Raw genomic sequence first — 14,180 nt, forward strand, 5'->3', positions numbered from 1 at the left:
TCTGTACTTCTCAGTTCATAGAAATCTGGCATAGAAGGTGCCTCCAGTGCCCCACATATTCACTCTCTCCACGCATCTTTACTGTGAGCAGCCAGTGAAGAGGGCACTATGACCCAAAACATATGTCACCCTAGGCTTTACTAGAGAGATGTGTAGAGGACATGTGGGGAGGGCCCAAAGCAAAAGAACCTATTGGTCTGGCTGGGGAGGCAGAGCATGGTGGTCTTACAGCCTGAAGGAATGACCAGCTTTACAAGGCAAGAAGGGAAACTATGCCATGCAGGGTCCCACATATGCAAATGACCAGAGGTAGAGGGAGTGAGGCCTGACCTGTGACTGCAGTGCACAAAGGTGAGGCTGGCAGAGACACAGGAGCCAAATGTGAGCTGGGAAGTTTGGACCTTGTGCACTGGGAAATCTGAAGTCACCAGTGGGGTTTGGGCAGAAGAGATACATGATCCAATCTGAGACAGCCAGGGCCCAAAGAGAGTTGGGGATGGGAGGGGTGAAGGCTCTTCTCCAGGTAAGAAACACTGGGTAGGGCAATCAGAGCCCAGACAGCAACAAAGGGATAGAAAAGAGGAACCAATTGGAATATCTGGGGGTAAAATTGGGAAGGATTTGGTGACTCACTGGATGCCACTTGACTAGCCCAGGCAGTTAACCCTTGAAGGCCCTGCATCATAGCAACATAGTAGGGACCTTGGAAACCATGTGGAGGAGTGCTTCTGAATCACCCAGAGGTCTTGTTAAAGTGCAGAGTATTATTTAGTAGCTCTGGCAGGGGGGGTCTGGGGTCTGCCTCTTACAAGCTCCCAAATGCTGCTGTTGCTGGTCCAGGGACCTATACTAGGCCATTTTATAGGATGAGGAAACTGAAGCTCACATAGTCAGCATCCATGTCCAAGGCCATGTGGCTGCAATGAGTTGCAGAACTCTGGGCTGCCCACTCAATGCTCCTTGTACCATTGCCACTTCCCCTCTGGGTAAGCGTCGGGTGCTGTTCAATCTTTGTTCGACTGAATGGAAGCATGGAGCCCAGAAGATGCTCCAAGGATTGAGGGCCTGGGATTTGGGGTGGTGGTGGAGGGGCCTGTGACAGCCAGATGGAAGGATTGAAAAAAGAGTTCCAGGGAAGAGAGACTAGAATGGTGGACAGCACGTGCAGGGGGAGGGTGTAATGCCAGCACAGAGAAAATGAAAGTTCCTGTGGCCAGATTCTCACCTGACCCTGGTTCGCTTGCTCACTGCACACATGTGGGCAATACGTTATTACTGACTCTATATAAAGAGCTCCACCCAGTGCTCTGGGCTGCACGGCTGCAGGAGAGCAGAGGCTGAAGTGGTGGCAGCGCCAAGGACAGAGTCTGAGATGGTAGAGAAGCCCAGAGGCCAAGACCAGCTTGCTGCATACAGACTTGCTCTGAGGCAGACAGGATTCTAGCACTTGACCTGCCACCATGGGAATAAAGTTGGGTATCATTAAAACATGTGTCCTCTAACATCTTTGTGGATTGGGCATACACCTAGCAAAAAACTGCTACTCTCTGAGATGTATGGAACTTCCTATCAGTACTGCTACTGGCCTCCCTTGGAAAGTGCTAATCGTGAACTGGGACTGGTTTGAATACAGCTGGGATGACCATTTGGTGGCAGTTGATGTCCTTGGGCTTGAGGACAAGTATTATTATTATAATTTTGTTGTTATAAGGTTCCAGCTTTCTCACACAGGTACCCTGACAGAAGATTGATTTCTCCTGTAGAAAGTAAACCCTTTCACCTCAAGAAAGTTCCATTGTCATTTTTTGGTCTCACCAAATCAAGAATGAACTTGCCAAGGGCGAAACCCACTGGCAAAATAACCAGGCTGGGCTGTCAGCAGAAGTCAAGCTGGGCAGGGCCTTGAGCCACAGCCTGGAGTCTGGACTGGATACCAAGGGCTTTGTGGGCTCAATGGAGGGAGCTCTCAAAGGACTGAAATGAGGAAGCACCAAGATCAGCAACAGGTTGGGGCTATTAGCTGGTTTAGTTCAGAGAATATTGACTAGAGGGAGGAGTGGGCTAAGCCCTGCAGGCAGGAGGCTGGCTGGGAAGCTACTGCAATGATCTAGGTGAGCAGTAACAGTGAAGAGGTGGCAAAAGGGAATGCAAAGCAGGAAACAGATTTGGGGTCCAATTGACAGGCTGAGTGATTGAATATGGGGTATGAAGATGAGGCAAGATGCCAGTTTCTAACTTAGACATGCGGGTAAATGATAAGGTCATTCCCTGAGATGGGGAGCCAGGGAGGCTCCTGGTTGGCAGAAAAGTATGGCTCAGTATGAGAATCTTAGGGCAGGTGAGAGGTACCTGTGAAACATCCAACAGGGGACGCCCAGGGGAAGCTAGGCACATGGGTCTGATGCTTAAGTCCTCACATTGCTGGCCAGGCCCTCCGACACCATCTCATTCAACATACCTACTCCATCCCCCCTTTACAGATAAGAAAACTGAGTCCAGAGAAGTGAAGGGACAGGAAGCAGCTGGTGTAGTTGAAATGCCTTGGAGACAGAGAGATGTGCTTACAAATCCAGTTCTGCTAATAATCTCTGTGTGACCTTGGGTAATTTATGTAATACCCCTGAACTTCAGGTCCCATCCCACAAGGTTACTGGGAAGGTGGAATGAGCTCGTTCTGCACTGAAGGGCCTAGTTCAGGCCTGGGGGGCTCCAGTGCCCAAGGGGTACTGAGGACTGGCCATGCCCAGGGCCTGCAGGAGCCTGAGGGCGACAGGGCTCAGTCATGGGAAACAGCCTGACTGCTCTGCTGTCTATTCCACTGACAGGTCCACAACATCAGCCTCCGGGAGGGGGAGACCATGACTATGGAGGGCCTCGGGGGGCCTGACCCACTGCCCCTGGCCAACCAGTCTTTCCTGCTGAGGGGCCAAGTCATCCGCAGCCCCACCCACCAAGCAGCACTGAGGTTCCAAAGCCTCCCACCACCTGCTGGGCCTGGTACCTTCCATTTCCACTATCAAGGTAGGCCTGGGCAGCTGAGGGAAGCAGCAGCCCAGACTGGCTGCCCTCCTGGGGATCTCTGGTGCTGTCACAGTCCGGGGAGGCAGGGGACCAGTGGGGAGGGTAGTAACATACAGCACAGACGCCCAGTGACACTTTGTACAGCTAGAGGTGAGCATTGCACATCTGACACTGCCAGGACCTTCCCTCCACCACCTACCACCCTGCAGAGACCTGGTCTTGAAGAGGGACTGACTGACACAGCATCAGGTAGCCCCAGGTGTGCCCACTGCCACTCACTGACTCATTCAGTAAACTCTCCCTAGACATCTGCTCTTCGCCGGGCCTGTGCTGTACCCTGGCAATATCAAGAGGAACCAGCCAAGTCCTTGCCCTTTTTAGAATCTCAGGGGGAAGGAGACACTTAAACAGGCAATAACAATAGAAACCTTCTCCCCAGATGCGAGGTGGTCAAGGTCACAAGAGCTTGACAACGACCATGGGGAGGCCCTTAGTCACCAACCCAGCCCTTATGAACTGCCTCACCCACCCTGGACCTGGCCCATGCCCCAGTCAGCTCAGAACATCTCTAGAAATAGGGGTGTGGCATGATGTAATACAAAAGTCACAGACTTGGGAGATGAGCACATCTGTGTCTGACTCTCCTTCCCACTGGCTATTGACCTCTTAAACCCTCCATTCTCTCTGTTGTAAGATGAGACCAAACACCTATTCCACAAAATCCTGATGAGGTTAAACAAAGTGGTATATGTCAAGTGCTTAGCATGTGCTCTATGAAGGAACTGAAGAGTAGTATTAAAGAGCAGGTGGGATGGGAAAAGGAGGAAAAGGGGCTGGGACTCTGCCTCTCTCCATGCGCATCCCTCCTGGCCCCACTTTCCCAGGCAAAGTCTTGTTCCCTTGCACTGCTGTGCCAGGGCAACTAGTTCAGACTGGGGGGTTCTAGTGGGGAAATAATTGGCATGAACCCTTAGGGATTGCTTTGCATTGTCAGGGACCACTTACACAGCCCGGGGGTGGGGAGGGAGGGTTAGGGCACTGCCTAGGGAGGAGATGGGGATGCTTAGAACCCACCTAAGGAGAACTTGCCTCTTCCCAGCCTCTCCATTCCAAATGGGGCAAGCAGTCTGGTGGTGGACAGGGGCTGGCCAGGGCCTTGGCAGAGGCAAAAAGCCAGCTGAGGCAAGGGTGAGCATCTAGGCGGCCCGGCCAGCCTCCCTAATGGCTCATCAATCCTCCCTAGCAGCAAGCATAATTTCACGCCACAGTAACCTTCTCTCTTGTTGCAAATTCCTTTGCACAAAACCCCAAACCTCCTCTCTGATGGGCCAGACAAAAGTGGATGAAGACAGTGATTTGGAGGCCTGGCAAAGGGTGCAGACCCCAAGGAGGGACTGGGAGAGCTGGCCTGGTCCTGCCTCCTGCTTAGCTCTCAGAAGCCCTCCCTTTTCAGCCCAGTTTTTGTCAATGATCAGCTCTTTCCTTAATGAGTGTAATTCCCCTAATTATAGGCTATAATTAGCCCTGATCCCAGAGATGGGAACAGGAGGAGTGTGTGCTCACACGCGTGTCTCCCTGGGCTGGAGAAAGAGGGTGCCAGAAGAGGTGGTGAGGGGCCTAGCACCCATGCCCTTGCCAGAGTTGTCCAAGATAATGCTCCAGGTCACAAAGATGGGTCCCCACTAGGGCTTCATTCACAGAACTAAACTCCAACTCCCCTCCCACAGCCTCAGGCAGGGTGAGGAGGCCGAGGGCCCTGCCAGGCATCCCCCTCCTCCCTCTTGAGCATTCTTGGCACCAAAGTTGGCCCCAGAAACAGACGCCAGGGAGAAAATAGCTCAACAGATTGCAGTGGTACAGGCTGGCTGGGAACAGTCACCGTGGCAACAGGAGGAAGCTTGTCCTGGGAAATGGCACTTTACCCACTACAGAATCCGGGGGCTTCATCATCTGCCCCCAGCCTCCCACCCTTACCTCATCCCAGCTGAATTTCCTAATCTGTGAAATGGGGGACCGCTCTTCCCAGAGTTGTGATAAGAACTCACCAGAAAGATATAAGCACAGGTGCTGAGCATATCTGGCTCATGCCTAGAACTCCCTGGGTGTCACCCGCATCCCTCCAGTCTGGGAGAGTGCCCCACACCCTTTCCCCATCCCATCTTGGAAGGGGGAGTCTCTCCTGAGATCACTGTGAGTGGCCATCCTAACAACCACCTAGGGCAGCCTCATGTAGTACACTTTGACTCCTGAACCATGTTTCTTCTTTATCTGGGGAAGCAGGTAAGCTTTAAGAGCCAGCAGCTTCAAGTGCCCACTCTACCTCTTACTGGTTGTGTGGTCAGGGCAAGTCCCTCAGTCTCTCTGAACCTTAGTTTTCCTCATCTGAAAATGACTTTATAACCCCAATCTTGCCTGCCTTCCTCCCAAGCATGTTGTAGACGTCAAGTAAGAGGAGTGTGAAGCTAGAAGATGCGTGCAGATGTGAGGTGCTCCTAGTGATCAAGATTACAAATAACAGCAGGCTGATGTGTTTGGTATTTGTCCTGCTCCAGGCACTACACATACATACATCCTTCTCAACAGAACAACATTGGATGCAATACTCTAAATGGGCAGGTAAACAAGGAAACTGAGGCACAGAGAAGATAGATAACTTACCCAAGGTGGCACAGCAAATAGAGAAGCCTGTATTCAAACCCAGGCAGTCTGATCCCAGAGCCCACCTGCTAAGCACTGTCTTGTACTGCCTGCCAACCACAAGTAACCAACTGCTCATTGGCTATTAAGAATCCCATGAGAGAGGGAGGAGCAGGAATGATTCCCCCTCTCTTTCACTGCCCTGATAACTAAGGCCAGGACAGGTGGAAATCACAAAACTTGTTTCTGGACCCTGGTCTGCCCAGAGACAGCCCCTTTCTCTATGCTCATAAGGGCACACAGAGGCTAGTAGAGTCCCTGCCTGCACTTCTTTTCCCACCCACCTAGTGCCATCAGCGAGCCCCTCAACCCCAAGACCCAGGAGTGGTTTCTCAGAAAAGACCGTCCTTGTCCCTCCTACCACCCCCAAGGGTTTTCAGACTCTGCAGTCCAAGCCTCTCTCCTCCATCTCTCCAGGCCTTTTTCCCCACCTCTCAGATCCATAACCTGAGCTCCATTTTCAGCTACCACCCCAATTGGTCTGGGTTTAGGATTTTCCAGGTTGTTCTGTAGGATTTGCTGCCACCATTTGGTCATATTTGGTATGACAACTCCAGAAGTTCACCAAGTTTTCCAGTTGGCTCTCCCCTAGCTTCTACCCTGCCTCCCCACCCTCACCCCATCCTATTTTTTAAAGAAGTCCACAGCCCTTGTCATAAAGTTTTTTCATGGCACTTTTCTATGAATACTGGGAAAGCTTTTACTGTCTGACTTCAGTCTTTCCTCCTATAATTCATATTTGTTCCATATAGGACAAATAATATCAATACTTTACATCAGTATACGGTTTTCACTATTTCAAGTGCTGTCACATCTACAAGTGTACATTTCTTGAAGATGCACTATCAGCTGGGTTTCAGGGATACCAAGCTGAATAATATACTATCCCATTTATTATCACAATAGCCTTGTAGGTGGGCTGGCATTTTGAACTCATTTAACAGATGAGGAAACTGGGACATAGGAAGGCTAAGTAACCTGCCTAAATAGTGAGAAAGCTTGGACAAGAACCCAAGGTTGTTAACTTCCAGCTCTGTGCTTACTCCACTAATAGGCCTAGGCTGATGGAAATATCACTGGCACCTTCTGGGGTGGGGATCAGAGTCTTTTCTGGAATTCCTGATGCTTCCTCTGGCCCCAAGTGATACCCCAGGCAGGTTGGGGCAAACCACTTTTGCCCTGGCTATGACTCAGCCCCCTCAGTACACACATGCACATACAAACACACACACACACACACACACACACACACACACACACACACACACAATGTCACCCATTCTGTCTCTACAGCCTATCTCCTGAGCTGCCACTTTCCCCAACGTCCAGCTTATGGAGCTGTGACTGTCACTAGCCTCCACCCAGGAGGCAGTGCCCGCTTCTACTGTGCCACTGGATACCAGCTGAAGGGTGCCAGGCTCCTTACCTGTCTCAACGCCACCCAGCCCTTCTGGGATTCCCAGGAGCCTGTCTGCATCGGTGAGTGGCCCCAGGGGACTCAGTTCTGAACAGGGGAGTATGATGGGTGGGCTCATCCCTGCTCTCTGATGCTGTCATGCACCTTCATTTCCTCTCCATAAGGAAGGCCAGAAAATGGCCACTCACCTTGGTAGCATTCATCCAAACCTCACTTATTGAGCACTTACTATGCGGAGGCACCACAGGTATACAGAGCTGAATTAAACAGGGACTGTACCCTCAAAGAGTTCACAGTTCCAGGAAATGGGGGAAGAAAAAAAACCACATGGGTCACCAACATCCGGGCAGGAAGTAAAAAAGTACCAATCAACAGACATAAAGTGACCTGGCAGCAGGGGAATCAAACATTTTTAGTTGGATATTTAGGAGGATTCCTGGGGGAAGTAGCATCGAAGATTTGATGGAGGGAACAATGTGGGCAGTGACACAGAGGTAAGGGAGTGTTTAGGGACACAGAAAATAGCCATTTTGGCTGAGGCTTGAGACATGCGGAGGGGCAGTTAGAGGGCCTTGAATGTCAGGCCAAGACTCTGGGTAGGGAGCTGTTGAGGTTTTTTTAGAGGAGGGATGAGCTCAGAACTGTTCCTCAGGAGAGTCAGCCAGCTGGTGCCTGGAGGCTAGGAAGCCAGCCAGGCAAGAGGGTTTGAACTTGGACAGTGACTTTGGGAATGGAGAATGAAGAGGGAGGAGGTTCCAGAAGCACTGGTGAGGGAAAGGGGGAAAGTGGAAGGAGACTCCCAGGTTCTGGTCCTTGGGCAGCAGGGAGTCTGACACTGTGCCAGGCGGAGGGACTTACTGGCAGAAGGAAGAATGGAGTCTTTATCTGCAGTGTGAAAAGTAGCTTGGGCTTTTCTTTTCTTTTCTTTTCTTTTTAAATTTGGGCTTTTTAACCTTATTTCATTCTATAAACTCTTCCTGGGTACCAGGCACAAGCAGAGTTGAACAAGCCAGACATAGTCTCTGCCCTCAAGGAGCTCTCTGTCCAGTGGGAAGACCAGCAATCAGCAAGTTCAATGCAGATAGTGCACTGAACTGTGTGAGGGGGTGAACACAGGGCCACAGTGAGGATCAAGGGGAGGGAGAGCTGCTCCCAAATGAGGAAGGAAGCAAGGAAATCCTCCTGAGAAGAAGGCATGGAAGGATTACAGGAATGTTAGCTGAGGGAAGTGGGGTGGATTCCTGGAACAGCATATGCAAAGGTGTGAAGGCATGAAGCAGCATGCTAAGGTGAGGACGTGGTGAGGTGTGCCTGAAGAAGAGAGCACATGGGGAGGAGCCAAAACCGAGCCAGGAGAGAGCTGGCTTCATAAAAGGATAGAATGCCATCTTGAGCTTGGACTCTATCCTGAGGGTAACAGGGAACCACTAAGGAATTTTAAGTAAAGGATGCAGCATGATCAGGTCTGAAGAGCATTTCCATTCAGAGACCAAGCAGAAAGGTGCAGAGAAGCAAAGAAGAAACACCACAATCCCCTCTCCAGGAGCTTTATTAGGTTAAAATATTCTGCTGTCCTGAATGTCTAGAGACAAAGGCTCTATGTCTTAGCAATGGCAGCCTGGTCTCTGAGAGCTGGCAGGGTCCAGAGCTGCATGTCCAGGAGAAGAAAGTGCTGCCTGCAGCCAGCCATACTCCTCCTGCCCGAGACCCCTTCTCTGGCCCCGCCTCACTGCCGGGAGCTTGTAGTCAAGTAACCCAGCAGTCCTCAGTGGTGGGGACAGGCAAGCTACTTAGCCGCTCCTTGGAAAGAGAGGACAGTGCCAAGCCAAAGGGCCATTGCTGGGAAGGCCCTAAGGGGTCCACCCAGGAATGACAATGGTAGTGTTGCTGTTTCAGAAAGTGTTTGAAGCCGTCTCCCAGCTAGCAATGTCTGCTAAGGGCACAAGATTGGGAGGCGAATGGCATGCACCCCACATGTTTGTGAGCCCTAATCTAGTCCTACCCTCTTTTTTTGTTTTACAACCATTCACTTATTTTATTCAACAAACACTGAATGCCAACTCTGTGCCTGGCCTGAAAAGACCTGGCCCCTGCCCCACGGGTTCCTGGTTCAGGGACATATCCAGACAATAACTGGTTTTAGGAAAGTGGCATGAAGTAGAGGTAACAGATATACCCAAAAAAGCTGGACCTCTGTATAAGGAGATTTATAAAGTCCCATCAGAGGGGAAAGTAACTTACCCAGGGCCACAAAACTAGTCTGTGTCAGACCTACCAGAGTAAACTGGCTCCCAGAGTCAAGGGAGTCACACATGAATGGTCCCTGGGTGCACATGAATCACCCAGAGGGGTAAAAGATTAGGAGGTAGGATTCTGGAGTCCAGGCTTCTTGGTGCTGCAGGGTCACAGGGGCACAGGATTGACCTTAGGGACCAGGAAGGCAAAGGTCCCTACTGCCCCATGCAGAGGGTGCAGAGCCAGGATGAGCAGGAAGGCTGGTCGGGCTGTCAGGATCGTCAGGGACGCAGCCCACCGCCTGTCCCTGTCTCGCAGCTGCCTGCGGCGGGGTGATCCGCAACGCCAGCACTGGCCGCATTGTCTCTCCGGGCTTCCCGGGCAACTACAGCAACAATCTCACGTGCCACTGGCTGCTGGAAGCTCCTGAGGGCCAGCGGCTACATTTGCACTTTGAGAAGGTGTCCCTGGCAGAGGATGATGACAGGTGAGGGGAAGCCCGGTGGGATGGGAGTGCCTGGCCTGCCAATACCCTGCTGGAGGGATGGTTACCAAGCCTGGGGACACCCCCCACCTGGGTCAGCATCCAGCCACACAGCTGCAGCTTTCCTGACCCAGACTCATCATCCGCAATGGGGACAATGTGGAGGCCCCACCCGTGTATGATTCCTACGAGGTGGAGTACCTGCCCATTGAGGGCTTGCTCAGCTCTGACCGACACTTCTTTGTGGAACTCAGCACTGATAGCAGTGGGGCAGCTGCAGGCATGGCCCTGCGCTACGAGGGTGAGCCTGTTGGGGCCTGAGGTGGGGGGCTTGGGTCTTTTCCCTCACTGCCTCCATTGCATCACCATGCTTTCCAGCTCAGCCCTTGCTCACCTGGCACTTAGGGCCCCTCTACCCACCCCTCCCATTGAATCCAAGATTCCTACCCCATCTTTACAGAAGTCCCCTGCCTGGACCTAGGCCCTCTGGCCCAGGAGAATGAATTCTCTAGAATTTGAGGAGCAAAAAACAGCCCTAACCCTTAGGGAAGGAGAATTGCTGCAAGAGGCATTCTAGAACAATTCACACATGCATATCTGCATTAATTCACAGAAATTATTGAGTACCTTCCCCTTGTGTACTAAGCACAAAAGTCAGTACAAGGAATACAATGGTTATCGTGACAGCCTCCTGAGCATAATAGGATGGCTGCTCTGGGCTGTCCCTGCCTCCTGCTTCAAGCTTTGGACATATACATTTATAGTATGAGGAGGGAAGTAGGACATCTGCCCCGCGTTTGCCTGGCTGAGGCTGAGCTGGGCTGGGCCCTGTGGTTTACAGCCTTCCAGCAGGGCCACTGCTATGAGCCCTTTGTCAAATATGGCAACTTCAGCAGCAGTGCATCCTCCTACCCTGTGGGTACCACTGTGGAGTTCAGCTGCGATCCTGGCTACACCCTGGAACAGGGCTCCATCATCATTGAGTGCATTGACCCTCATGACCCCCAATGGAATGAGACAGAGCCAGCCTGCCGAGGTCAGTAGGCACCAGTGGATGGGGCCTGCCAGGGGCAGGGAGCAGGGTGGGCCCCAGGGAGCCAGCTGAAGAGCCTGGGGCCGTAGGAGCTCTGTGACTTGTATGCTTCCCCCAAGGACAAGGTGGGAGATCCCAGCAATGGGTGGGCACTCCTGTGAGCAGGAGGCAGCTCCAGGACACAGCACTGGGGGTGGGGGGAATGCGGAGGGGACGCGCCTCCCGGGCCTCCCCTGCCTTCCAGCTGTGTGCAGTGGGGAGATCACAGACTCAGCCGGCGTGGTGCTCTCCCCCAACTGGCCGGAGCCCTACAGCCGAGGGCAGGACTGCATCTGGGGCGTGCACGTGGAGGAGGACAAGCGTATCATGCTAGATGTCCGAGTGTGAGTACTCACTGGGCTGAGCCAAGTCAGCTCCTGAGCTCTGGGGACAACTCTTGCCCAGCCCACCCTGGGGTCCCCAGGCCCGCCTCCCTGACAGTCCTCCTTCACAGGCTGCGCATAGGCCACGGTGATGTACTTACCTTCTATGATGGGGATGACCTGACAGCCCGGGTCCTAGGCCAGTACTCAGGGCCCCGTGGCCACTTCAAGCTCTTTACCTCCATGGCTGACGTCACCATACAGTTCCAGTCGGACCCCGGGGCCTCCGTGCTGGGCTACCAGCAGGGCTTTGTCATCCACTTCTTTGGTGAGCTTGCCCCTGCATTGCCCTGCTGCCTCGGGGAGAAGGGATGCCAGAAGGCAGATGCCGAACCATGGCAAGTCAGAGAGGCCAGGACAGTGAGGAGTCTGAGTGTTCTTGTCTGACAAAGGAAAGCTGGAAAGCTCCAGGTACCACCTAAAGGAAGCTAGTTTTCTTTGCCATCTTCCCTGCAGACCCAGTGAGGGGAAGAGAACCTTCTGTTGCAGCAAGAGGGATTTGGGTAGACAGCAGGAAAAACTTCATAACAAAATTTCATGGGGATTACTAAGGAAAGGTATTCGTTTCTACCTTTCCAACAATCTTTAATAAAAATGACAGTTTTCTCCACCTTGCCTGGCCCCTCTCTGGACTGAGGAACTGGCCAATGTACTTTTGGAATTAAGGCCAAAGCCTAGATAATAACCCTGGAATCTAGGAGAGAGAACAATGTCAAGGACAGGTAAGGAGGGGCCATTGAGCAGGGAAGTACAAATCGCTGAGCCTGCCCAGGACAGGACAGGCCTGGGAAAAACCAGCAAGAGCTGGAATGCACTCAGGGTGAGAGACGCTAACACAGCTGCCTTGGTGCTGGCTAAGGGCCTGCATTTGCTGCCCCTGTGCTCCCAGAGGTGCCCCGCAATGACACGTGTCCAGAGCTGCCTGAGATCCCCAATGGCTGGAAGAGCCCCTCGCAGCCCGAGCTGGTGCATGGCACTGTCATCACTTACCAGTGCTACCCTGGCTACCAGGTGGTGGGGTCCAGCATCCTCATGTGCCAGTGGGACCTAACCTGGAGTGAGGACCTGCCCTCCTGCCAGAGGGGTGAGTGTACCTGTTCCCCATGTTCCCCTCGTCAACATAACCTATAAGCTCCTTGCTTGGATTCTGATTCAGCTGTTATTAGTTGGTATCCTTGAAGTTCCTTCACCTCTGAGAGCCTCAACTTCCTCATCTATGGAACCAAGTACTCCAAGTATTTTGTTCCTGTTAGATGGCCAATCAGTGTTTGTTGACTGTTGATGGATGGAAAGGGGACAAGTGAGGGATATACTAGCAAAATGGTAAGGACAGATAACTAGGGAGTGGAGCCATATGGCATGAAGATGTTGGCTGGCCTGTGACAGAGCCAGGGTGGACTGGCTCTTGTTGAGTTCTACTTGGGTTAAATCCCCCTATCACCTTCTACCCATAGTGACTTCCTGCCATGACCCCGGCGACGTGGAGCACAGCCGACGCCTCATATCTAGCCCCAAGTTTCCCGTGGGGACCACTGTGCAGTACATCTGTGACCAGGGTTTTGTGCTGTCGGGTAGTGCCATCCTCTCCTGCCACAACCGTCAAGCCAGCAGCCCCAAGTGGAGCGACCGGGCCCCCAAATGTCTCTGTAAGTTTCAATTGGGTAGGAGGGAAAGCCTCTGGTAGGAAATAGAAGATGCCTCTGGAGGCTATGGCCTGGCACCCTCACTGGGCCTCTTCCTACTTTGCAGTGGAACAGCTCAAGCCATGCCATGGCATCAGCACTCCCGAGAATGGTGCCCGCAGTCCTGAGAAGCGGCTACACCCAGCAGGGGCTACTGTCCACTTCTCCTGTGCCCCTGGCTATGTGCTGAAAGGCCAGGCCAGCATCAAGTGTGTGCCTGGGCACCCTTCACACTGGAGTGACCACCCACCCATCTGTAGTCCTGGTGAGTGCTCTGGCATCCCAGAACCCCTGCCTGGCCTATAGGGCTGCCCTGGCAACAATGTCAAATGTTGAGAAGCAGAACCCCCTGCCCACACTCCCTTCATGTTCCCCTTAGTCTCTGCTAGATCCTCTGACTTGGTGACACCAAGACAAATGCTTGGGTGGGCTCTCCTTGAGCAAATCTTTCCTATGGTCAGCCCACGCCCTCATGAGTGGTTTGGCCCCCTGGGCTCACTCTCTGCCCTTGGCCCTTCCCTCTTGTTCCAGCCTCTCTGGATGGGTTCTACAGTGGCCGCAGCCTGGATGGTAAGCCCCCACCTTGGAGGACCAGGGAAATAGTCTCTTTGTCCCTGGTTCTCACAATTCCCAGGCCAGGGGTTCCCCAAGGCGGAGGGGCAGAGAAAGAGGGAGGTCTGAGACTAGCAGGGCAACAAGCTCCTTCCCTGCCCCCAGCCAGCTAGAGGGAGCTGGTAGCTGGAGGCTCCTGTGCAGAGGTGAGGGGATAGCAGCTCCAGGTGACGGGACCTCTGTCCCAATCCCAATTGTGTTTTCAGTTGCCAAGGCACCTGCTGCCTACAGCACCCTGGACGCGGCCCACATAGCAGCTGCCATTTTCTTGCCACTGGTGGCAATGGCACTCTTGGTAGGAGGGGTGTACCTCTACTTCTCCAGGTGAGTCCGGCTTCCCTTCCTGCCCCTGCAGGCCTGACTCACTTCTGCGCAGCACTCCTGACTCACACGCTTCTCTGCCCCATAGGCTCCAGGGGAAAAGCCCCCTACAGCTGCCCCGAACACGACCCCACCCCTATGACCCCATCACCATGGAGTCAGCATTTGACAATCCAACTTACGAGACTGGAGTAAGTACCCATGCCAGCCTTGACACCCTATCCAGGACCCAATCCCATGCTCCTTTGGGCAGGTA

The 14,180-nt window shown here is 52.9% G+C and overlaps 2 protein-coding genes across 6 annotated transcripts in view; one reads left to right on the forward strand and one right to left on the reverse strand.

The window, feature by feature from the left end:
• Nucleotides 1-14,180, reverse strand: part of PIPOX (pipecolic acid and sarcosine oxidase) — a 97,972-nt gene that overhangs the window by 78,309 nt on the left and 5,483 nt on the right. The window lies entirely within an intron of this gene.
• SEZ6 (seizure related 6 homolog) overlaps nucleotides 1-14,180 on the forward strand; it is a 43,209-nt gene that overhangs the window by 27,828 nt on the left and 1,201 nt on the right. For both annotated transcript variants that reach the window (XM_017678190.3, XM_017678191.3), the window contains exons 4-16: nucleotides 2,826-3,021; nucleotides 7,012-7,197; nucleotides 9,689-9,857; nucleotides 9,989-10,155; nucleotides 10,696-10,890; nucleotides 11,132-11,270; nucleotides 11,381-11,577; nucleotides 12,199-12,393; nucleotides 12,764-12,955; nucleotides 13,059-13,256; nucleotides 13,523-13,561; nucleotides 13,810-13,927; nucleotides 14,013-14,115. In XM_017678190.3, the coding sequence (XP_017533679.3) occupies nucleotides 2,826-3,021; nucleotides 7,012-7,197; nucleotides 9,689-9,857; nucleotides 9,989-10,155; nucleotides 10,696-10,890; nucleotides 11,132-11,270; nucleotides 11,381-11,577; nucleotides 12,199-12,393; nucleotides 12,764-12,955; nucleotides 13,059-13,256; nucleotides 13,523-13,561; nucleotides 13,810-13,927; nucleotides 14,013-14,115 (2,094 nt within the window). The remainder of the gene's footprint in view (nucleotides 1-2,825; nucleotides 3,022-7,011; nucleotides 7,198-9,688; nucleotides 9,858-9,988; nucleotides 10,156-10,695; nucleotides 10,891-11,131; nucleotides 11,271-11,380; nucleotides 11,578-12,198; nucleotides 12,394-12,763; nucleotides 12,956-13,058; nucleotides 13,257-13,522; nucleotides 13,562-13,809; nucleotides 13,928-14,012; nucleotides 14,116-14,180) is intronic.

Source organism: Manis javanica, chromosome 4 (assembly GCF_040802235.1).
Source record: "Manis javanica isolate MJ-LG chromosome 4, MJ_LKY, whole genome shotgun sequence".
Classification (NCBI taxonomy): domain Eukaryota; kingdom Metazoa; phylum Chordata; class Mammalia; order Pholidota; family Manidae; genus Manis; species Manis javanica.